The 26,569-nt window shown below is 43.9% G+C and overlaps 1 protein-coding gene across 2 annotated transcripts in view; it reads right to left on the reverse strand.

Annotated features, from left to right (window-relative positions):
* The window catches only part of LOC141129926 (uncharacterized), a 207,078-nt gene that overhangs the window by 67,691 nt on the left and 112,818 nt on the right, over positions 1-26,569 (reverse strand). For both annotated transcript variants that reach the window (XM_073617955.1, XM_073617956.1), the window contains 2 exons: positions 23,789-23,882; positions 7,174-7,264 (listed from right to left, as the gene is read on the reverse strand). In XM_073617955.1, the coding sequence (XP_073474056.1) occupies positions 7,174-7,264; positions 23,789-23,882 (185 nt within the window). The remainder of the gene's footprint in view (positions 1-7,173; positions 7,265-23,788; positions 23,883-26,569) is intronic.

Consider the following 26,569-nt stretch of genomic DNA (forward strand, 5'->3'; position numbering starts at 1 on the left):
TGTACACACGGACATTGATCGGACATTCCGACAACAAAATCAATGGATTTTTTCCGACGGATGTTGGCTCAAACTTGTCTTGCATACACACGGTCACACAAAGTTGGCGGAAAATCAGATCGTTCTAAACGCTGTGACGTAAAACACGTATGCGGGACTATAAATGGGGCAGTAGCCAATAGCTTTCGTCTCTCAATTTATTCTGAGCATGCGTGGCAGGTGGTACATCGGATTTGTGTACACACGATCGGAATTTCCGACAACGGATTTTGTTGTCGGAAAATTTTATAGCAAGCTCTCAAACTTTGTGGGTCGGAAATTCCGATGGAAAATGTGTGATGGAGCCCACACACCGTCGAAATTTCCGACAACAAGGTCCTATCACACATTTTCCTTCGGAAAATCCGACCCTGTGTACAGGGTATAACAAGTCAGGAAAGTACAAATACCCCCCAAATTACCCCTTTTTAAAGAGTAGACATTCCAAGGTATTAAGTAAGTAGCATGGTGAATTTTTTAAGTTGTAATTTTTTCCCACAATTCTTTGCAAATATAAGATTAAAAAAAATTTTTTTTTATACAAAATTGTCATATTAACAGGTTATTTCTCTCACAGAGCATATGCATACAACAAATTACACCCCAAAATACATTCTGCTACTCTTCCCGAGTATGGCGATACCACATGTGTGAGACTTTTACACAGCCTGGCCACATACAAGGGCCCAACATTGAAGTAGCACCTTCAGGTGTTCTACGAGCATAAATGACAAATCTCATTCCTCAACCACCTATTACACTTTTGAAGGCCCTGGAGCACCAGGACAATGGAATTGCCCCCAAAATGACCACATTTTGGAAAGCAAATACCCCAACGTATAATCTATGAGGCATAATGAGTCTTTTGAATGGTTCATTTTTTTCCAGAAGTTTTTGGAAAATGTGGAAAAAAATGAAAACGCATTTTTTTTACACAAAGTTGTCCATTTATCAGATATTTCAAACACGTAGCATGTACATGGCAAAGATAACACCCCAAAATACATTCTGCTACTCCTCCTGAGTATAGCGATACCACATGTGTGAGCCTTTTACACAGCCTGGCCACATATAAAGGCCCAACATTGAAGTAGCACCTTCAGGCGTTCTACAAACATAAATAACACATCTCATTTCTCAACCACCTATTACACTTTTGAAGGCCCTGGAGCACTAGGAAAATGGAATTGCCCCCAAAATGACCCCATTTTGCAAAGCAAACACCCCAATGTATAATCTATAAGGCATAATGAGTCTTTTGAACTGTTCATTTTTTTCCAGAAGTTTTTGGAAAACGTGTAAAAAAAATGAAAACGCATTTTTTTTTACACAAAGTTGTCCATTTATAAGAAATTTCCAACACATTGCAAATACATAGCAAAAATGACACCCCAAAATACATTCTGCTACTCCTCCTGAGTATGGCGATACCACATGTGTGAGCCTTTTACACAGCCTGGCCACATACAGAGGCCCAACATCCAAGTAGCACCACCAGGCGTTCTAGGAGCATAAATGACATATATAATTTCCTGGCAACCTATCATTTTTGAAGGCCCTTCATATTTCTAACACATAACATGTACATATCAAGAATTACAATCCAAAATAAATTCTATTGCGGAAAGGGTAAAAAAAAAGCATTACCTGTGCATTTAGTAGTATCCACAGAGGACAGCACTGGTCCAGGCAACAGGCAGGGATGTGCTTAGCAGCAGGCAGGAATATTGTCTATAGTCAGCACAAGGATATTGTCAGCACAGCACAATCCATAGAAATTGTCCAGGCAGAGACAGCCAGCACAGCCATAATATTAGTCCTCATAATTGACACTCACAATTATACCGCTCTCCAGCCCTTCATAAACATACTGCCTCTTGCTACAGCTAATTATTTGCATAGTCCAGGTAGCGGTGTGGTGCGGCAGGCAGAGGCATGATGGCAGTAATTAAGCAGCAGGCTGAGGGCCGCAATCAGGTAAGACCTGTGCACAGGGGTAGAGGCTTCGACCCACCCAAATCTCTATGAAGCCTCCGGACTCCAGACCCTAATCTGGAAATTCCGAAACCCGGAGAAAACAAAAAAAAAATTTTCTCCATCCGGAAAAACAATTCTGGAGCCCCTCACATATATGAGACCCCTGTGTACTACAGTAGCAGGGCAACAGATCAGTCCAAGCAGTAGGCAAAAGCATAGTCCATAAAACAGGCCAGGGTCAGTTCACATGCAAGCAGTCCAAGCGGTAGGCAGTAGCGTAGTTGATAAAACAGGCCAGGGTCAGTTCACGTGAAAGCAGTCCAAAAGGGTGGGCAGAGGCATAGTCACAAAACAGGCCAGGGTCAGTTCACGTAGAAGCAATCCAAACGGTAGGCAGAAGCATAGTCAAAAAACAGGCCAGGGTCCGTTCACGTGGAAGGCAGTGGCATAGCTATTTGGGGGAAGCATGGAAAATGGTCAGCACTGATGATGAAAATGGGGAAATGGTTAAAAATATGGATTAATATTTTAGGGATGTATGATAAAGTTGGAAGCATTCACCAATGGCCAGGTTGGGAGGGACACTGGAGACAATGGTAGTTGGTATCTTTTCGAAAACCTCTTTTGCTGCACACGTGACATTTTTTTTGCCGTCTTCGGCCTGCTTCAGATGGTGGAATGTTGAAGGGGAAGTGACGCTCATGAAGTCGGCTAACAGCATCAGAGTGAAAGTCTTGTGGGGGGGTCTTTGTTGATAGATGAGGGACGTGACAACTTCTATGAATTTTAGGAAAGGGGCGGGGCTTTCCGTGGATTTGGTGTAGACTACGTAGGAATTATAAATGGCCAAATGGATGAGATAAATTGATATCTTCTTGTACCAGAATCGGGCCCCTTATTGACAAATAGTGCTGAATCATTTGATCATTGAAATCCACCCCCCCATGTAGAGATTATAATCTTAGACACATGTTGGCTTTTCAATGGGACCTTGTCTTCTTTGAACCTCAATTGTAGTGTCGTCAAGGATGGTGGACATCATGGGCACGTCCCTTTTATCCTTCCAACTCAAGGCAAGCACTTCATTGCATCTCAATGTTGCTCTTTCCCCCCTTCGCAGCTTTTTGTTGGCCAGAGCAGTGTTTCTCAACTCCAGTCCTCAAGGCGCCCCAACAGGTCATGTTTTCAGGATTTCCCTCATCTGAAATGGCTTTGGGAATTACTAAGGCAGTGAAACTGATCAAATCACCTGTGCAAAATAATGGTAAGCATGAAAACATGACCTGTTGGTGCGCCTTGAGGACTGGAGTTGAGAAACACTAGGCTAGAGATTGTGGGAAGCCCTTCCTATTCTTTCTGGAGCTGCTGCAGGCCAGGGTTTTTGCGATGTATAAGTGGTTGAAAATGGGCAGGCTGGTGTACAAGTTGTCAAGGTATATGTGATATCCTTTGTTCAGAAGTGGGTATGCCAGGTTCCATACAATCTTTCCAGTTGTGCCCATGTAGGTCGGGCACTCAGGGGGCTGGAGCTGGGAATCTCTTCCTTCATATATGTGGAATGCATACAGATATCCCGTGGCTCTCTCACAGAGCTTGTAAAATTTTACTCCGTATCTGGCTCTTTTGCTAGGAATATATTGCTTTATTCCTAGGCAGCCTGAAAAGGGTACCAGGGACTCATCGACACATATATTCTGATCGGGGACATAGAGTTCTGCAAATTGTTGGGAAAAGAAATTTATCAGTGGCCAAATTTTATATAACTTGTAATTTGATTGCGGGGAGGGCACGGGGTGTTGTCACTAAAATGAAGAAAGCGCATTATGATCTCATATCAGGACCTGGAAATTACGGCAGAATAAATGGGCATGTGGTGGATGGGGTTGGTGAACCAATAGGCATGTCCTTAAATTTTTTTGTAATCCCCATGCTTATGGTGAGGCCCATAAACAATTTGAGCTCCTCCAAATTCAGATCTCTCCACTCAAACGGACGGGCATATGATGATTAGGGGATTGTTGGCAATATACTGCTGGGCATATAAATTTGTCTGGTCCACAATGAATTGCAGCAAAGTGTCGGGCAAAAACAGATAAAAACAATCAATCGCTGTGAAATTTTGGGTGTTGGCCTGCACACCTGGCTGTGCTGTGAAAGGGGGAATAATTGGTAATCCCGAGTCGGAAGGCAGCCATGTTGGGTTGGCAAGACCATCTGGCATGTATGTAGAGGCCCTGGCTCTTGGGGGACATGACACTCCAGTAGTTGGGGGATTTGAATTCCCTGTGCTAGTACTCAGGCGTAATGTGGCAGCACTGGTACCGGGCCTGGGCATTTGTTCCTGGGGCCTATCGCCGGCGGCAGCGCTGGTACCGGGCATTTGTTCCTGGGACCTATTGCTGGCGGCAGCGCTGGTACTGGGCCTGGGAATTTGTTCTTGGGGCCTATTGCTGGCAGCAGCGCTGGTACAGGGCCTGAGAATAAAATCCTGCTTCCTGGCAGCTGCCTGGTTTCCAGAGTGCCACGCCCTTTTAGGAGGGACCCATTCTTCCTCCGAATCATTTGCAGATTCACTATTCTCAATTGGTTCAAATGCCGAATTTGATTCGGAATCAGAATTGGAATCTGATGAAAACTCTCCGCTGCTCTCATCAGTCATGGAGAGGATCTGGAACACCTCCTCAGTAGTATAAAATCTTTTGGACATGACGCTGATGGCTGTGTGACAGGTGGCAGGTGACAGTCACTGATTGGCTGTGCGACGATGCACTGATAGGTGATGACGGTGTGACAGGCGATGGTCACTGATGGGTGACAGGCCACGGACGGTGACGGGTGATGGTCACTGATGGGTGACAGGCCACGGTCACTGATGGGTGCACCGCTGACAGTCACTGATGGGTGACGGGTGATGGCTGACGGTCACTGATGGGTGACGGCTGACAGTCACTGATGGGTGACGGGTGACAGGGCACGGTCACTGATGGGTGACTGTTGACAGTTGACGGTCACTGATGGGTGACGGTGACAGTTGACGGTCACTGATGGGTGATGGTGACAGGTGACGGTCGCTGATAGGTGACGGGGATAGGTGACGGTCACTGATGGGTGACGGTGACAGTTGACGGTCACTGATGGGTGATGGTGACAGCTGACGGTCACTGATGGGTGACGGTGTCAGGTGACGGTCACTGATGGGTGACGGTGACAGTTGACATTCACTGATGGGTGACGGTGACAGTTGAAGGTCACTGATGGGTGCACCACTGATGGTAGTCTCTTATGTGACAGGTGCACTTTATGGGGTGGCTGTTGGGTGACAGATGACAATGGGGGGGCGATGGGACAATGTTGTGCTTGGTGCAGTACAATACAGTCACAGATAGGTAACTCACTGCTTCTGGCTCTTCTCTCCTCACACTGGAAACAGTGTGTTAGGAGAGAAGAGCTGGTAACAGCTAGTTACCGCTCTGTGTTGTAGATGTGGTAAACAGCCGCCGGCCAATGGCTGTTTACCAGCGTCAGTGACGAGCAGTGTTCCCGGGAACACGCTGCCACCAACGTGCACGCGCTCGCGCACAGTGGGGCGGAACCATCTGTGGTAAGCCATGCCCAATGGCTGTTCACCCCCCTTGGTGGTGAGCCGTGTCTCTGCGTGAGCTGGGATTACATTTTACAGAGAAACAAGTCGATCTGCTTCTCCTTTTTTCCCACAAAACTTCGATATGCGCCAGACACCAGGAGGCGGGATTTAAGATGCTGTCCTGGTGGTACTACACACCGGAAAAGATCCACAAGATGTTCCCTGAGAGCACAGACCTTTGTTGGAGATGTGGAAAGGAGGTTGGATCGCTCCTGCACATCTTCTTGTCTTGCCGCATCCTCCAGTCTTGGACAGAAGTACACCGCATAGTTCAGTTCAGTTCTGTCTTCATTCCTATTTACAAAAACGGTGATCGCCGTGAAAAAGAGAAATGGTCGTGCAGGGTACGGAGGCCTCCTAGCCCCCTGAAGCTCGATGTGATTCCCTTCAGATAGGTGATCATTTTTTATTACATTGTGATGTTGGTACCATTGACTATGTTTTTGGGAATGGTTATTTTTATTTTTATCTGTACAATTGTGGTCTCTGTATTTCCGCATGCTCTTCCTACTTCAATAAAGAATTTTAGATGAAAAAAAAAAAAATATCTCGCCAGAGTGACCTGAGTCAGCAAATAAACACTAAAGACCACTAAAGGAGATCTCCGGTACTGATCAAAATTAATGAAAAGATCAGTTTAAATTTGATATAAATTTGATCGATCCCCATATTTATAAGAATCATTAATCATTGAATGGGAAAGTGACTTACCCCTAAAAAAATATATTATTAATATTATTAATTCAACCTAACTCCTACCTAACAAAAAATCATCACATACAAAATCAATAAATTACATAAAAATACAAAAATTCGAAGAAAATTGCTAATTCAAGCATTGTCTATAAAGGCATTTATCTCTACATCAGCATTTAAACCCAAAGGTCTAAGACATTTAACCCTATAGATCCAACTCATCTCAAGCTTAGAGATTTCTCATTTAGATTCCCCCCTCCAGTGCAATTTGAGCTTATCTATACCCAAAAAACGGGTCCCAGCCAGGTTTTTTGCGTGGACCTCTAAATAGTGTCTGGAGACCGGATGGCCTTTAAAGCCTCTTTTGATGTTACCAATGTGCTTATTCAGCCTAACTTGCAATGGGCATACGCCCAATATACTGGAATCCCCAAGGGCAGGTAAGAAGGTATACCACATTCGGAGTGGAACATGTTATAAAGGTTTTAATTTGAAATGCTTGAGCTGTACTGTGTGAACTAAAACTGGTGATCTTTTTATTGCTCAATCCATTAATAGAACACACAGCACATTTCTTACACTTGTAAAATCCCGCCATATTAGGAAAAAACATTGGTTTGATGTTAGGAGGGTCACATACACCAGGAGCCACCATATCTCTAAGCGATGGAACTCTCCTAAATACTATCTGAGGTTGATCTGAAAGGGCTTTACCCAAAACTAAGTAAGTATGTATAACTATACATATATGCATTATGGGGTAAACTGTGAACAATCATACATATACAATATTAGCTCTATGCTGTCATTTTATTTACCTTGAATCTGGTGATGAACTAAATGTTGTCACTCTTGGCGTATCCTTTTCAAATGTCCTGTTCCTGGCATAACATACAGTCTGGTTTCTTTCTATACATAAAGCACAAAGAGCTCTTATTTTAATTATAAAAACACATGAAAGCTAGCTAAGAGCACAGTGCTGAACATTTACATATTTATTGCATTTGGTGCTCTTGTGACCTAAAATGAAAAACATATCTCCATTATGTTGTCACAAGAAACTACATAGGACATTGACATATGGCACATAAAAATTACTTGGTATGAACACATAATGGTGAGCAGGCTTTGCTTTATAACAATGAAAAAAAAAAAACTATTTGCACATTTCCCAATTTGCTGTCCCCTCAAAATAACTCAACACACAGCCAATAATGTCTAAACCACTGGCAACAAAAGTGAGTACACCCCTAAGTGAAAATGTCCAAATTGGGCCCAATTAGCAATTTTCCCTCCCTGATTTCATGTGACTCGTTAGTGTTACAAAGTCTCACGTGTGAATTGGGAGCAGGTATGTTTAATTTGGTGTCATCACTCTCACTCTCTCATACTGGTCACTGGAAGTTCAAAATGGCATCATATCCAGAGGTTGTCTTTGGGAAATAGACCTATGAGTGCTGCCAGCATTATTGCACAGGTTGAAGGGGTGGGAGGTCAGCCTGTCAGTGCTCAGACTATATGCCGCACACTCCATCAAATTGGTCTGCATGGCTATCATCTTCTAAACATGATACACAAGAAAGCCTGTAAACAGTTTGCTGAAGACAAGCAGGCTAAGGACATGGATTACTGGAAGCTCATTTGGTTCAGATGGTGTCAAGCGTGTGTGGCGGCAACCAGATGAGGAGTACAAAGACAAGTGTGTCTTGCCTACAGTCAAGCATGGTGGTGGGAGTGTCATGGTCTGGGGCTGCATAAGTGCTGCCGGCAAAGTGTCATTTCTTCAGTGTTGTCAAAATATTTACAAAAATGTGAGAGGTGTACTCACTTTTGTGAGATACTGTATATATATATATATATATATATATATATATATATATATATATATATATATATATATATATATATACTATATGTATAAGTCTATCTATTTTAAGTATTTCTAATTAACTTCCTGCACAATGTGTATAGAGAAAATCTAATGTTCTTAAAATGGATGGTCCCCCCCCCCCCCAAAAAAAAACATTAAAAGCACAGTTGCATGCAGCTCTGCATAGTTAACACTAAACACATTACACTCAAAGCAAAATGTTAAATGTAACTTACGATCTGTCTTTTCTTCCTTCTGGATCACCTGTTGCACCAGTGAGGCAGCCATCACACTCAGGCTGCATCCACACCTTTACAGCTCATAAAACGCCCGAAAAAACACACGAATAAACGCCCAACAAGCAAAATCCCATTCATTTCAATGGCACCTGTTCACATATCAGCGTTTTGTCACCTGAAGCAAAATGCCTGAAAAAGGCCCCTTTCACACTACTGCTACTTCAAAGTCGTGCGATTTTGCCGCGATTTCTGGGAATGCCTGTGTATACTTGAGGTCTATGGACCTAAGTTTGCATCAGAGTCGCACCAAAGTAGTACAGGGACTACTTTGAAGTTGCACAGATATGAATGGTACTCATTGGAAATCATGGGGTAGACTGGTCATGCGACTTTGCAGTCCCAAGTCACACAAGTGTGAAAGGGGTCTTATGCTCAAAAAAGAACATGAGCTTCTTAGGGGCAGATTACAGGTGTTTTTCAGCTTTTTACATTGGTGACCTGTACAAAATCGTGGCAAAAACTCGGTAAAAATCGTTGCAAAAATGCGCGACTTTGAATTGCTCAGGTGTGAATGCAGCCTCAAGCTGCCCCACTGGTAAGGCTACATCACTAGTGCCTTCCAGAGAGAGCTGTTGATAAGCAAGATTTTGCAAAGTCTCACCGGATCTCAGGAAACAATTATTATTATACAGGATTTATATAGCGTCAACAGTTTACGCAGCGCTTTACAATATAAAAGGGAGACAATACAGTTATAATACAATAAAATACAAGAGGATTAAGAGGGCCCGCTCAGAAGAGCTTACAATCTAATAAGGTTGGGCAGGAGGTACTAAAGGTTGTAACTGTGGGGAATGAGCTGTTGGAAGTGGTAGGAGATTAGTTGGAGACGTGATAGGCTTTCCTGAAGAGATGAGTTTTAAGGGATCGCCTGAAGGTAGCAAGAGTAGGGGATAGCCGGACAGGTTGAGGTAGCGAGTTCCAGAGGATGGGAGAGGCTCTGGAGAAATCCTGGAGACGAGCATGGGAGGAGGAGACGAGAGAGCTTGAGAGCAGGAGGTCTTGAGAAGAGCGGAGAGGACGATTTGGGTGATATTTGGAGACAAGATTGGTTATGTAGCTCTGGGCAGAGTTGTGAATGGCTTTATATGTTGTGGTTAGTGTTTTGAATTTAATTCGCTGGGTGATTGGGAGCCAGTGTAGGGATTGGAGGAGAGGGTTGGCAGACACTTGGTAAGGTGGATAAGTCTGGCAGCAGCATTCATGATAGACTGAAGAGGGGCTAGCCTATGGAGAGGTAGGCCAATGAGAAGGGAGTTGCAATAGTCAAGGCGAGAGATAACAAGGGAGTGAATGAGGAGCTTGTTGGTTTCATTTGTTAAAAAGGGGCAAATTTTAGAGATGTTACGGAGGTAAATTCTACAAACTTTTGACAACGATTTGATTTGAGGCTGAAATGACAAGTCAGAGTCTAGGATTACACCTACCCTGTTTCCCCGAAAATAACACCTAGCGTGATTGTCGGTGATGGCTGCAATATAAGCCCTACCCCCCAAATAAGCCTTAGTTAAAGTCCTTGTAGGTCTTATTTAAGGGTAGGGCTTATTTTCGGGAAAACAGGGTAGGGCTTATTGGGGGGGTAGGGCTTATATTACAGCCATCACTGACAATCACGCTAGGTCTTATTTTCGGGGAAACAGGGTAGTACACTGGCGTGAGGGGAGGGACTGATGGTTGCATTGTTGATTTTGATGGTAAAGTCATGGAGGGGGGCACGGGCGGGGGGGAATATTAATAGCTCAGTTTTAGAGAGATTTAGTTTAAGGAAGTGGTGCAACATCCATGCTGATATGTCAGTTAGTAAGTTAGTAATGCAAGAGGAGACTGAAGGAGTGAGGTGAGGAGTAGACAGACAGATTTGGGTGTCATCAGCGTATCAGTGGTATTGAAAGCCGTGGGCGGTTATCAAGTGACCAAGGGAGGAGGTGTAGATAGAGAAGAGAAGGGGGCCAAGAACAGAGCCTTGGGGACCCCCACAGAAAGGGGCAATGGAGGGGAGGAGACAGAGTTGTAGGTGACACTGAAGGAGCACTGTGATAAATAGGCAGAGAACCAGGATAGAGCAGAATCTTGGAGGCCAAGGGAATGTAGTTTATTGAGAAGGAGCGGGTGGTCAACAGTATCAAAGGCTGCAGAGAGATCAAGTAGTAGGAGTATGGAGTACCGGCTGTTGGTTTTAGCAGTTAGGAAACAATTAAGTCATTTAAGCACAAATAATGTGGTGTTGCCATATGTGCAAAGTGGCAGATACAAAGCTATGCATGAACAAAATTCAGTTAGATTTTGTTAATTCATTCATAGATCTCTTTATGCCCCCAGCTTACAAAACATTTACTATGCATGTGTGAGATTTGGCACAGATTCATTGATGGGCTAGCCCAGAGAATGAGGAAGACAGCCACCAAAGTCACCGTGTAATTTAAAAATGGTAGCATGGGATTTTCACCATATAATGGACAGAGCCATGGTATTTAGGAATTTATATACAGTATACTATAAGCACGCAATCCTTTAAGGGTTTCCTAGAGACAGTCCATATTATCCCAGGGGGTTAATATATAGTGGGGGGTAGGGCGGTGAAGGGGAGTCTGGGTTGAGGTTACAATGAAGTTGTTTGTCTTTATCAGGTGCTTGACAGTAAGTGGTAAACCAAGTAAGGATTTTCAAATGAAGCCATTTTTTAACAAAAGTGCTTAAATATAAATTGACAGTAATCTCTGAAATTCAGCGTGTCTGTCTCCTAGTTCTTTCATAATGACCATGACTGTTAGCAAATGTAATGATGTTAGCATGTTTGCAAATGCAAACATATCTATTTTTTAGATCTATACACAGTGGATACCCTGAGACCTATTTTTAGTGTAATCTCTGACTGGAACCACATAAATGCATCTACACTGTATAATGTGGTCTACATTTTACAACAGCGGACAAGGTGCAGAGACATGCTAGCCACACACTACATTGAAGCTTGGTTCACATATATGTGGCACATGAATCGCACCACTTTGCTTTGCAAATCAAATGCAATGTCTGCAAATCACATGCAATGCATTTGTATGGCTCAAATCGCACCGCATTTGCACAAAAAAAAGGTGCAGGACCCCCTTTTTCCATGTTCCAATCAGATTGCATGGGTGTTCACCCCTATGCGATATGATTCGGTCAATCACACTGCGTTTTGCGAACTATTTCGGGGTGTTGTTAACTTAACATTGACACCCAGTGCGGTTCGTATTAATGCCATGCGATTTCAATATGGTGCTGGAAACGCACAGGATTTGCTGCGTTTCCCGCATTGCATATATGTGAACTGGTGCAGTTCCTGTGAGATTCACATGCAGTTCATAGTGTGAACCAGGGCTAAATGTACACATTGCTTCTCCTGTTACTCTTTTGTTTTTTAACATCAAGTGCTGTATAGGGATGAGCCGAACACCCCCCAGTTCGGTTCGCACCAGAACCTGCGAACGGACCGAAAGTTCGCACGAACGTTAGAACCCCATTGACGTCTATGGGACTCGAACGTTCGAAATCAAAAGTGCTCATTTTAAAAGCTAATTTTCATGGTATTGTCCTAAAAACGGTTTGGGGACCCGGGTTCTGTCCCAGGGGACATGTATCAATGCAAAAAAAAAAACTTTTAAAAACGGGAGCAGTGATTTTAATGATGCTTAAAGTAAAAAAGTGAAAAAAAGTGAAATATTCCTTTAAATATCGTACCTGGGGGGTGTCTATAGTATGCCTGTAAAGTGGCACGTGTTTCCAGTGCTTAGAACAGTCCCTGCACAAAATGACATTTTTAAAGGAAAAGAAGTCATTTAAAATTGCTTGCGGCTTTAATGTAATATTGGGTCCTGGCAATATGGATGAAAATCAGTGAGACAAACGGCATGGGTACCCTCCAGTCCATTACCAGGCCCTTTGGGTCCTGTATGGATATTAAGGGGAACCCCGCACCCAAATAAAAAAAAGGAAAGGCATGGGGCCCCCAGGCCCTATATACTCTGAACAGCAGTATACAGGCGGTGCAAACAAGACAGGGACTGTAGGTTTGTTGTTAAGTAGAATCTGTTTGTAATTTTGAAATGGTACATTTTTAAAGTGTAGCTCCAGCCAAAAAATCTGTTTTTAAGCTTTTTGGAAAACATAGGGAAGGGTTATCACCTCTGTGACATTTGTTTTGCTGTCTGTGCTCCTCTTCAGAAGATTTCACCTCACTTTTTGTCCCAATGACAAATGTTTTTTTGAAAATTTGGGGTTTTTAGTGAAACAAGGATTGGTGATAAAGCATCAGTGGAAAGGATAAAAGTTTTTCCCATATTAACTCTTACAGGAGAGAATTTCCCTTCCTATGGGGTAGATTTCATCTCACTTCCTGTTGTCTCCTTCCGTTTACAAGTAGGAGTTGTTTGTAAGTTGGATGTTTGAAAGTAGGGGCCTGCCCTATACACTCAGCAGAAATTTGGGCCTTAGGTGTTGTTGTGGCCTCAACACTATAAGCCCTCACAGGGCCCTGCTGTGAAATATTAATTCAAGAATTGTAATTACATGCCCCTGTTGAACAGGGCCAGAAAAATTGGGCCTTTGGTGATGGTGGTGCTGATGCCACAACACTGTAAGTCCTCACAGTTACTCTTGGTGGGCGCTGGAACGGGCCCTGCTGTGAAATATTATATCAAGAATTGTAATTACATGCCCCTGTTGAACAGGGGCTGAAAAATTTGGCCTTTGGTGGTAGTGCCACAGCACTGTAAGTCCTCACAGTTAATCTTGGTGGGTGCAGAAATGGGCCCTGCTGTGAAATATTCAATCAAGAATTGTAATTACATGCCCCTGTTGAACAGGGGCTGAAAAATTGGGCCTTTGGTGGTGGGGGTGGTGCCGGTCCCACAACACTGTACGTCCTCACAGTTAATCTTGGTGGGCGCAAAAACGGGCCCTGCTGTAAGATATTAGATCAAGAATTCTAATTACATGTCCCTGTTGAACAGGGGCTGAAAAATTGGGCCTTAGGCACTGGTGCCATAACACTGCAACACCTCACAGATACTCTCGTTGGAGCGCAGGAACTAGCCCTGCTGCAAAAGAATTGCATCAAAAATTGTAATTACACGCCCCTGTTAAACAGGGGCTGAAAAATTGGGCCTTAGGCACTGGTGCTGTTGCCATAACACTGCAACCCCTCACAGATACTCTAGTTGGAACGCAGGAACGAGCCCTGCTGCAAAGTATTGCATCAAAAATTGTAAGTACACGCCCCTGTTAAACAGGGGCTGAAAAATTGGGCCTTAGGCACTGGTGCCACAACACTGCAACCCCTCACAGATACTCTAGTTGGAACGCAGGAACGAGCCCTGCTGCAAAGTATTGCATCAAAAATTGTAATTACACGCCCCTGTTAAACAGGGGCTGAAAAATTGGGCCTTAGGCACTGGTGCTGGTGCCACAACACTGCAACCCCTCACAGATACTCTAGTTGGAACGCAGGAACGAGCCCTGCTGCAAAGTATTGCATCAAAAATTGTAATTACACTCCCCTGTTAAACAGGGGCTGAAAAATTGGGCCTTAGTCACTGGTGCTGGTGCCACAACACTGCAACCCCTCACAGATACTCTAGTTGGAGCGCAGGAACTAGCCCTGCTGCAAAGAATTGCATCAAAAATTGTAATTACATGCCCCACAGGGGCTTAAAAATTGGGCCTTAGGCACTGGTGGCGGCGCCCAGAACCAAAAATGTTCTTACAAGCTATCAGCATGATCATTGAGGAGGAAGAGGATAATTACTCAGCATAACAGGACAGTCACTCAGCATCAGCATAGGCAGTCTTTGAAGGGATCTGACATTTCAAAAAAAAATTATTCGGTTACATCAGCATCAGGTGCTTGGTAGCTGGCGGTGATCCAAGACTGATTAATTTTTATGAAGGTCAGTCGATCGACCGAGTCGGTGGACAGACGCACCCTGTGATCGGTTACAAAGCCTCCAGCAGCACTGAATGTGTGTTCCGAAAGAACGCTGGATTCAGGACAGGCCAGTAGCTCAATTGCATACTGTGCAAGCTCTGGCCAGTTATCAATCCTCAAGACCCAGTAACCCAGAGGATTTTCGGTGGGAAAGGTGTCCAAGTCAGATCTTGCCCCTAGGTATTCCTGCACCATGTAAAACAGACGCTGGCGATGGTTGCTGGAACCGATCATACCTTGGGGCTGTGGACTAAAAAAATTGTCTGAACGCATCGGTCAGACGGCCACCTTCTCTACCGCTCCTTCTTTGACTGACCGAAGCCTCAGCAACACGTTGTCCAGAAACAGGAGTTTGTAACCTCCCAGTCTCTGGGAACGCATTGCACAGACCTTTCTGCAAGGCCTCCTGAAGATGTTTCATCCTCTGCTCCCTCTGCAACGGCAAGATAAGGTCCGCAAGCTTACCCTTGTAACGTGGATCAAGGAGGGTTGCCAGCCAGTATTGGTCCTTCTCCTTGATACCACGAATACGAGGATCCTTACGCAGGCTTTGCAGGATCAGGGAGGCCATGCAGCGTAGGTTTGCTGAGGCATTCGGTCCGGAGTCCTCTGGGTCACTAAGGACGACATGGTCCGCAGCCACCTCCTCCCAGCCATGTACAAGTCCATGTGTTTCTTGGGACTGATCCCTTAAAGACTGCTGCTGAGTGCCAGGCTCCACCACCATACTGACACAATCCTCCTCCTCTTCCTGTGTGATCGGCGGGCACGCAGGACCACTGTCTGGATAAAGGGGGCCTTGAGAGCTAAGGAAGTGCTCCTCTTCCTGCCTCTGTTCTGCCTCAAGTGCCCTGTCCATTATTCCATGCAGCGTGTGCTCCAACAGGTGGACAAGGGGGACAGTGTCACTGATGCATGCACTGTCACTGCTCACCATCCTCGTGGCCTCCTCAAATGGTGACAGGACAGTGTATTCATCCCTGATCATGGCCCACTGGCGTGGGGGAAAAAAAAACAAGCTCCCCTGACCCTGTCCTGGTGCCATAGTAGCACAGGTACTCATTGATGGCCCTCTGCTGCGCGTGCAGCCGCTGCAGCATGGCCAACGTTGAGTTTCCCCTGGTGGGCATGTCACAGATTAGGCGGTTCTTGGGCAGGTTAAACTCCTTTTGGAGGTCTGCCAGCCGAGCACTGGCATTATATGGCCGGCGGAAATGCACACAGACTTTCCTGGCTTGTCTCAGGACATCCTGTAAGCCCGGGTACCTTCCCAAGAACCGCTGCACCACCAAGTTAAGGACGTGAGCCAAACATAGCACATGGGTCAGTTGTCCCTGTCGGAGGGCGGAGAGGAGGTTGGTGCCATTGTCGCAAACCACCATTCCTGCCTTAAGTTGGCGTGGCGTCAACCATCTCTGAACCTGCCCCTGCAGAGCTGACAGAACCTCTGCCCCAGTGTGGCTCCTGTCCCCCAAGCACACCAGCTCAAGCACCGCATGGCATCTTTTGGCCTGTGTACTTAAATGCCTACGGAGCACCGCTGGTTCCGAGGATAAAGCACAGGAAGAGGCCATGGAGGAAGAAGAAGAGGAGGGGGTGGAGGAGAGAGGTGTGTCACAATCATTAGTAGTGGCATTTTGGAGGCGTGGTAGCGGAACAACCTCCAACACTACTGCACCTTGTCCTGTATCCTTCCCAGCTGCCAGCAGAGTGACCCAATGCGCCGTGAAACTTAGGTAACGTCCCTGTCCATGCCTGCTGGACCATGAGTCAGCGGTAATATAAACCTTACCGCTGACCGCCCTGTCCAGCGAGGCCAAGACATTGCCTTCCACATGCACGGTAGAGAGCAGGAATCGCCTTCCATGCGAAAAAGTGGCGCTTGGGTACCTGCCACTGAGGAACCGCACATTCCACAAACTCACGGAAGGGGGCAGAGTCTACCAACTGAAAAGGTAGCAGTTGAAGTGCTAGCAATTTTGCCAAGCTAGCATTCAACCGCTGGGCATGTGGATGGCTGGGAGTGAACTTCTTTTGGTGGTGCAGCAGCTGGGGCAGGGAAATTTGCCTGGTACAATCTGACGTCGGTGTACCGAAAGCAGATTGCCCACAAGTACTTGGCTGTGACACACCTAATTCTACACCTTCATTCCTCTCAGTGCAGGTCTCCGAGAGGACTGAAGGTATAGTGGGGTTGGAGATCTCAGCTGATGAGGAGCAAGGAGAGGTCCTTTTTGTTCTTTGGTGTGGGTCTTTTAGATTCTCTTGCCAACGAACTGCATGGCAGGTCAACATATGTCTGGTCAAGCATGTGCTGCCCAAGCAGGAGATGTTTTGGCCACGTGATATACGTTTGAGATATATGTTGCAAATAGCAGCGGTGCGATCTGATGCACTCGTCTCAAAAAAGGCCCAAACCAAAGAACTTTTAGAATAACGCACAGAGACAGCAGCGCCCTGCACATGTGGAGCTTTGCGGTGTGATGCAGTCAGTGTGCTGCCCTTAGGCTGGCCCCTGGAAAGCATCCTGCCTCGTTGGTGATGTGACTCCTCCTCCTCTCTCCTATCAGGCACCCACGTTGAGTCAGTGACCTCATCATCCCCTCCCTCCTCATCACTGGAGCAAACCTGGCAGTATGCTGCAGCAGGGGGAGCATGACTGCCAAATTGCTGTCCTTCTTGGGCACCCCCTCTGTCCGTGCTCACGTTACTGCCTTCATCAAGCTCAGTATCATCATCAGAGCTTTCTAAACGCTGGGCATCCTCCTGGAGCATGTGCCCAACACTGTGGTCAAACAGTTCGAGGGACTCCTCAGGAGGACACGGTGGGGCTAGGGAAGGAGTCACTGATGCCATTGAGCCGAGGAAAGAGGCCGCGTTGGCAGCTGCTTTGCCAGACAAAGTACCCTGAGCATGGGTGAGAGAGGAGGATGAGGACGGCTTGGTCATCCACTCGACCAAGTCTTCCGCATGTTGTGGCTCAACACGGCCAGCTGCCGAAAAAAAGGCCAAGTGTGTCCCACGGCCACGTGCTGATGAGAATGCACCGTCTCCACGACCAGCACTGTTGCCTCTAGACACAGAGCCTGCTTGCCCTCTTTTATTGGCTTGTGACTCTCTGCCTCTCCTTGTTGGCCTTCCTGTAGCTGCACTAAGCTGGGATATATATATATATATATATATATATATATATATATATATATATACTGATACTGCAGCTAGCAAAATCAACTGCCTGCCTGTAGTATGAGAAAACCACCAACCTTCTACAGGTAGCTTTAGCTGAACACTGTGCAGAGGTCGCACTACACTAACGTGTAAATAATTTAGCTGCCTGCGGTAGTGATAGGATCAGGAAAACACCACCAACCTTCTACAGGTAGCTTCAGCTGAACACTGTGCAGAGGTCGCACTACACTAACGTGTAAATAATTTAGCTGCCTGCGGTAGTGATAGGATCAGGAAAACACCACCAACCTTCTACAGGTAGCTTCAGCTGAACACTGTGCAGAGGTCGCACTACACTAACGTGTAAATAATTTAGCTGCCTGCGGTAGTGATAGGATCAGGAAAACACCACCAACCTTCTACAGGTAGCTTTAGCTGAACACTGTGCAGAGGTCGCACTACACTAACGTGTACCACAGGCAGCTAATAATTTAGCTGCCTGCAGTAGTGATAGGATCAGGAAAACACCACCAACCTTCTACAGGTATCTTTAGCTGAACACTGTGCAGAGGTCGCACTACACTAACGTGTAAATAATTTAGCTGCCTGCGGTAGTGATAGGATCAGGAAAACACCACCAACCTTCTACAGGTAGCTTTAGCTGAACACTGTGCAGAAGTCCCACTACACTAACTTGTAGCTTTAGCTGAACACTGCTCAGAGGACGCACTACACTAACTTGTAGCTTTAGGTGAACACTGTGCAGAAGTCGCACTACACTAACTTGTAGCTTTAGCTGAACACTGTGAGGAGGACACACTACACTAACTTGTAGCTTTAGCTGAACACTGTGCAGAGGTCACACTAAACTAACTTGTAGCTTTAGCTAAACATTGTTCAGAGGAAGCACTACACTAACTTGTAGCTTTAGCTGAACACTGTGAGGAGGACGCACTACACTAACCCATAGCTTTAGCTGAACACTGTGAGGAGGACGCACTACACTAACTTGTAGCTTTAGCTGAACACTGTGTAGAGGTCGCACTACACTAACTTGTAGCTTTAGCTGAACACTGTGCAGAGGTCACACTAAACTAACTTGTAGCATTAGCTGAACACTGTTCAGAGGATGCACTACACTAACTTGTAGCTTTAGCTGAACACTGTGAGGAGGACACACTACACTAACTTGTAGCTTTAGCTGAACACTGTGCAGAGGTCACACTAAACTAACTTGTAGCTTTAGCTGAACACTGTTCAGAGGATGCACCACACTAACTTGTAGCTTTAGCTGAACACTGTGTAGAGGTCACACTAAACTAACTTGTAGCTTTAGCTGAACACTGTGAGGAGGACGCACTACACTAACCTGTAGCTTTAGCTGAACACTGTGAGGAGGACGCACTACACTAACCCATAGCTTTAGCTGAACACTGTGAGGAGGACGCACTACACTAACTTGTAGCTTTAGCTGAACACTGTGTAGAGGTCGCACTACACTAACTTGTAGCTTTAGCTGAACACTGTTCAGAGTACGCACTACACTAACTTGTAGTTTTAGCTGAACACTGTGAGGAGGTCACACTAAACTAACTTGTAGCTTTAGCTGAACACTGTGAGGAGGACGCACTACACTAACTTGTAGCTTTAGCTGAACACTGTGCAGAGGTCACATTAAACTAACTTGTAGCTTTAGCTGAACACTGTTCAGATGATGCATTACACTAACTTGTAGCTTTAGCTGAACACTGTGAGGAGGACGCACTACACTAACTTGTAGCTTTAGCTGAACACTGTGCAGAGGTCACACTAAACTAACTTGTAGCTTTAGCTGAACACTGTTCGGAGGATGCACCACACTAACTTGTAGCTTTAGCTGAACACTGAGAGGAGGACGCACTACACTAACTTGTAGCTTTAGCTGAACACTGTGTAGAGGTCACACTAAATTAACTTGTAGCTTTAGCTGAACACTCTGAGGAGGACGCACTACACTAACTTGTAGCTTTAGCTGAACACTGTGAGGAGGACGTACTACACTAACCCATAGCTTTAGCTGAACACTGTGAGGAGGATGCACTACACTAACTTGTAGTTTTAGCTGAACACTGTGTAGAGGTCGCACTACACTAACTTGTAGCTTTAGCTGAACACTGTTCAGAGGACGCACTACATTAACTTGTAGTTTTAGCTGAACACTGTGAGGAGGTCACACTAAACTAACTTGTAGCTTTAGCTGAACACTGTGAGGAGGATGCACTACACTAACTTGTAGCTTTAGCTGAACACTGTGCACTACACTAACTTGTAGCTTTAGCTGAACACTGTGCAGAGGTCACACTACACTAACTTGTAGCTTTAGCTGAACACTGTGAGGAGGACGCACTACACTAACTGTAAATGGTTTAGCTGCCTGACTGTGGTATTAATAGGATCAAAAGAACATCAGCAATTTTCTTCAGGTAGCTGTAAATACTGTAACAACACAAGCCTGCCTGTCAGTAGGAAGATAACAGGAACGGATCTAGCTAAACTGAATACAGTGTGTATATATATATATATATATATATATATATATATATATATATATATATATATATATACAGTATATATACACACACAACACCTGGGATGCATATATATATACACAATACACTGTAAGTGCAGCTAACTGACTGACTGTCCTGCCTAATCTATCTAACTTAAATCAAATGACACTGTCTCTCTCTCTGTCAAGCCGGAACACACTACACAGGGCCGCCGTGCAGGCGGCCTTAAATAGTGTGGGGCGTGTTCTAACCCCCTGAGCCATAATTGGCCAAAGCCACCCTGGCTTTGGCCAATTACAGCTCTCTCTACAACTGTGATTGGCCAAGGATGCGGGTCATAGTGCATGCTTGGCCAATCATCAGCCAGCAATGCACTGCGATGCCGCAGTGAATTATGGGCCGTGACGCGCCACACGAATTTGGCGCGAACGGCCCATATCGTTCGGAATTCGGCGAACGATCGAACAGCCGATGTTCGAGTCGAACATGGGTTCGACTCGAACACGAAGCTCATCCCTAGTGCTATATCATTCTCTTTTTACGTTTTTACAGTAGTAAAGATGAGGCCGATAACATCTGTCACTGAACTGTGAATCCAATTGTTTATTATGGAGACCCAAAATATTTTTTCCCACAGACATCACCAATTTGGATAATAACTTTATTTGCATGTGCCCCCTGCAAAATTTACTACAGTGCCTTGAAAAAGTATTCATACCCCTTGAAATTTTCCACATTTTGTCATGTTACACATGATAAAAACATAACTGTATTTTATTGGGATTTTATATCATAGACCAACAAAAAGTGGCAATTGACAATTATAAATGTTTTTGAAAACTTTTTACAAATAAATATGTGAAAAGTGTGGCGTGCATTTGTATTCAGCCCCCTTTACTCTGATACCCCTAAAGCCCCATACACACGTTCCGAAAATCGGACGACAGATCGTCCGTTTTTTTTTTTTTTTTTTTTGCATGCTAGTCGTATATCGAACCTGAAGAGTTTACTAAAGTTACAAAAATTCTCATACGACAGAATAAAAAATCGGAAGTGATGTCATGTGTTGTAGTGTATTTGTATCGGACGACAATTGTACTGATTAAACGAACATCGTACGGTCTGGTATCATACGAGAAAAAATTTCGTGCTTGTCCGATAAAATAATATTGGATGAACTATCATGATTGGCTTTCGAAAGCCCTGTATGAACGATACGATTATCGTTGAAAGTTTTATTTTTCGGATTGTGTGTACGGACCATAACTAAAATCTAGTGGAACCAATTGCCTTCAGAAGTCACCTAATTAGTAAATAGAGTCTACCTGTGTGTAATTTAATCTCAGTAGAAATTCAGCTGTTCTGTGAAGCCCTCAGAGGTTTGTTAGAAAAGCTTAGTGCACAAACAGCATCATGAAGGTCAAGGAACACATCAGACAGGTCAGGGATAAAGTTGTGGAGAAGTTTAACTCTTTCGCTGCCAGAGCCGTTTTTGCGTTTTTAGCATACATGTTTAAAAATCATTTTAGACCTGACGATTACACACAACCCACAAACATTAAAAATTTTCTGAAAGCAGACACCCTAGAGAATGAAATAGTGGTAGTTGCAATTTTTTAGGTCACACGATATTGCCGCAAAGGTCTAGGAAACGCAAAATTTCAGAAAAAAACACACTAACGTGAATTTTAGGGTAAACAAACGCAATAAATTACCCACATTTTTGGTAAAACATAAAAGACGAGGTTGCACTAAGTAAATAGATACCCAAAATGCCAACCCTTAAGCTTTTGTGTGCCTGTGAAATGGCGTCAAACTTCAGTACTCTATATTTTCTATAGGCGACGCTGCAAAAGCCCCCTATCTGTATGCGTGGCGATATGTGACATATGTATCGCAATCAACGTTTTCACTAGTAGGCGCCCCAACGCATACACTTACGCTCATGCGTGTGTATATGTGGGGGTGAGGGGTGCTTCAAAAAAAAAAATTGGGGGGGGGGGGAAATATGTGCTTGGGTGCAACTTTATTTTTTGCAAAAAAATAAATTATTTTGTGCTTAAATTTTTTTTTACCAGCGCCGGGGGGTGGAGTGGGGTGTGGGGGGGAGAGGGTGCGTGTGAGAGCAATCAGGCGCCACCAGATTGTGTGTGATACCCCCGCTGTTAGGTCCGTATGGACCTGGTGGCAAAAGGGTTAAAGCAGGGTTTGGTTATAAAAAAAAATCCCAAGCTTTGAACATCTCCGGGAGCACTGTTCAATCCATCAACCGAAAATGGAAAGAGTATGGCACAACTGCAAACCTGTCAAGACATGGCCATAGTCCACCTAAACTGACAGACTGGGCAAGGAGAACATTAAATCAGAGAAGCAGCCAAGAGGCCCATGGTAACTCTGGAGGAGCTGCAGACACCCACAGCTCAAATGGGAGACTCTGTCCATGGGACAACTATAAGTCGTACACTCCACAAATTTGGCATTTATGGAAGAGTGGCAGGAAAAAAGCCATTGTTGAAAGAAAGCCATAAGAAGTCCCATTTGTGAGAAGCCATGTGGGGACACAGCTAACATGTGGAAGAAGGTGCAGATGAGACCAAAATTGTACTTTTTGGCCTAAAAGCAAAATGTCATGTGTCATGGAAAACTAACACTGCACATCACCCTGAACACACCATCCCCACCGTGAAACATGGTGGTGGCAGCATCATGTTGTGGGGATGCTTTTCTTCAGCAGGGACAGGGAAGTTGGTCAGAGTTGAAGGGAAGATGGATGGAGCCAAATACAGGGCAATCTTAGAAGAAAACCTGTAAGAGTCTGCAAATGACTTGAGACTGGGGCACAGGTTCACCTTCCAGTAGGACAATGACCCTAGACATACAGTCAGAGCTACAATGGAATGGTTTAGATCAAAGCATATTCATGTGTTAGAATGGCCCAGTCAAAGTCCAGACCTAAATCCAATTGAGAATCTGTGGCAAGACTTGATAATTGCTGTTTACACGCTCTCCATCCAATCTGACAGAGGTTGAGCTATTTTGCAAAAAAGAATGGGCAAAAATTTCACTCTCTAGATGTGCAAAGCTGGTAGAGACATACCCAAAAAGACTTGCAGCTGTAATTGCAATGAAAGGTGGTGCTACAAAGTATTGACTCAGGGGGGTTGAATACAAATGCTTGCCACACGTTTCCCATATTTATTTGTTAAATATTTTGAAAACCATTTATCATTTTCCTTCAGCTTCACAATTATGTGCCACTTTGTATTGGTCTATCACATAAAATCCCAATAAAATAAATTTACCTTTTTGGTTGTAACATGACAAAATGTGGAAAATTTCAAGGGGTGTGAATATTTTTTCAAGGCACTGTAGATAGCTTTAAACAAATCTAGTAACTGTTGCCACATAGGATGGTGAATGCAGTACCAGGATTTTCCTATTTTTTTTACATAGACCCAAGCCAACTCTAGAGGAAAAACAACTGCAGCATTCTAAGAAAAAAAATGACTAGCTTTTAGGTAGAAAATTATGTATGTTTAAATTGCTGAAGTCGTTGATTACAAAATGGAATTTAAATACCTTCTGTAGTGAGTATACTACTTCCGCTGTGGTCTGATGAGCTTTGCTCTGGTGTATCTTCTCCTCTGCTTTTATTTGATTCATCACTCAAATGCTAAAGTATAACATATAAAAAAATAAGCATGATATATAATTATGTTTAAGTGTTTAGTTTGTCATATTTTAATGTGGTAGCAAATTTTGGAAAAATGAAAAAAAAAATGCCATGATAAACTTAACACAATTTGTTGCCTATCTTGTTCAAAAATGTCGGAACAGTAGTGCTCAGTAGGAAATGTTCACATTTAGTTGCTATCAAAACTTTTTACTTGGACTTTTCCCATTTTGGCAGTGCTATGACTTCAGAATTAAATGGATTTAATTGGGGTTTTATGTTACTGATCTACATAATACATCATTGTATATTCCACAATGTTGAGGCAAAATATACACATTTTTAAAAAATATTTAAAAAACTAAAAATTCTTGACTTCACAACTATTACCTCCTTGGCTGTGAACACTTTAAATACTTTGAAAAAGAGGAAAGGGTTAGGACTTTGAATGAGATGCGTCACTAATGGTGGATAACAGGTATCACATATAAATCTAAAAAAAATCTTCATATATACAAAAGAAAAAGATGATATTAATACAAACAATAAAAACAGATTATAAATATTTTTTATAGAATCTCTTATGGATTGCTAGCTTTACCATTATGTATCCCACTATGGAGATCTGCACATCTTCTGCCGTCTCCGAAAATTTGCCATACGTTGATGGATTACTCCCACAGTTCCCGGTGTAGACGTCCCGAGATGGCGCTTAGCACCATGCGCCAAAATTCTAAGCTGAATTGTGAGTTAAAGTTATGAAGAGTACTAGTCTAATTTGGTCTCTTTAAATATTTCTATTTTCTGTCAATTATCCAATTCCATTGTTGTCTATATATTCCTTGTAGATACGCTGATTACACCTGCTCCTGAGGAAGTGGAATCCCAGGAAACGCATCAAGCACTATAGGCTGCAATCTTTCTGTTACAGTTATGCGTTTAGATTTGTGTTGCAACCCCTCACATCATCAGTTTTTAACCCCTCATCCCCACGTTAGTGTGGTATGGTTCTAGTATACTACCATGTAAATGTTTTACCATATAGATTGCTGTAATTATGATGTATACAGGGGAACCTTGGTTTATGAGTAACGCGGTTAACGAGCGTTTTGAAAGATGAGCAACTTTCTTTTTTAAAATTCTGACTCGGTTTGCGAGTGTTGTCTCGCAAAACAAGCAGAATTCAAGGTAATTGGCGGTGCAGTGCTGCATTTGGCAAGATGTGTGGGGGCGCCACTCGGAGCGGTTCGGAATGACTCGGATACGCTGTTCCCGAGTGTATTTCCGAGGCTCTCCAGCCCCCCCCACCTCTGGCCACAAGCGGTATTGCATCTAATAGAAGTCAATGCGGAACGAATTATCTTCGTTTCTATTGACTTCTATGAGGAAACTCGCTTTGATATGCGAGTGCTTTGGATTACAAGCATTCTCCTGGAACGGATTATGAGATTATGCTTGTAATCCAAGCTTCCACTGTATTAATATTTTACTATGCGCCAATAAGGCTATTTAATAAAATACTTTGTATTAATATCATCTTTTTCTTTTGTATGCATGAATCTTTATTAGATTCATATATGATACCTGTTATCTATTGTTAGTGATGCACCTCATTCAAAGTCCCAACCCTTTTCTCTTTTTCATATAACTAGGGATGGAGGCACATGGTGCCTTGTGCCTCATTTAAAGTCCCAAACTCTTTTCTCTACTTTAAATATTTTGTTGCAACCAACTGCCTCCAGAAGTCACATTATTCATCATATGGAGTCCATGAATCCTTGACCTTAAAATAACCTATATCTGGAATATCTCAGAGATTGTTAGAGAACCTACCTAAACAAAGCATATTATGAAGACCAATGATGGAGTCTATCTGCATGCATCTTGGCTTAGGAGATCGTGGAACCTTTGCATGCAAGATCGTGGTGTATATGGCTGCTATGCAGGAAGGCGTGTAATGGTCTCCTTGTGGGATCAGAGCAGCTGGTAAGGACCTCATTTACAGCTTGTTGCGATTCCTTTTGGGAGCATTTTTTCTTTGGTGGTGCACGTTATCATCATTGCTTCATGGCACAGAAAGAGGAACTACTGATGTTTAGAAAGCCTGAACACTTTTTTGAACTTTTTATTATTATTATTAAACAGGATTTCTATAGCGTTAACAGTTTGCGCAGCGCTTTACAACATGAGGGCAAACAGTACACTAATAATACAAATCAATACAGGAGGAATCAGAGGGCCCTGCTCGTTGGAGCTTACAATCTAGAGGGGAGAGTCAAGTGGAAACAAAAGGTAATAACTGTGGGGGGTGAGCTGATGTTGAAAATGTAAAAAAAAAAAATCAGTTGTTAGGTGTGGGTGGGGTAGGCTTCTCTGAAGAGAAGGGTTTTCAGGGATCGTCTAAAAGCTAATAGAGTAGGAGATAAGCGGACAGATTGAAGTAAGGCATTCCATAGGCTTGGAGAGGCTTTGGAAAAGTCCTGGAGATGAGCACCGGAGGAGGTGATGAGGGAGCTAGAGAGCAAAAGGTCTGGAGAGGAACGGAGAGAACGAGTAGGTTGGTATTTAGAGACTAGGCTAGCGATGTAGCTGGGGGCTAAATTGTGGATGGCTTTGTAAGTAGCTGTTAGTAATTTGAATTAAATTCTTTGACTAAACGGAAGCCAGTGGAGGGATTGACAGAGAGG

Source organism: Aquarana catesbeiana, linkage group LG02 (genome assembly GCF_042186555.1).
Source record: "Aquarana catesbeiana isolate 2022-GZ linkage group LG02, ASM4218655v1, whole genome shotgun sequence".
NCBI lineage: Eukaryota > Metazoa > Chordata > Amphibia > Anura > Ranidae > Aquarana > Aquarana catesbeiana.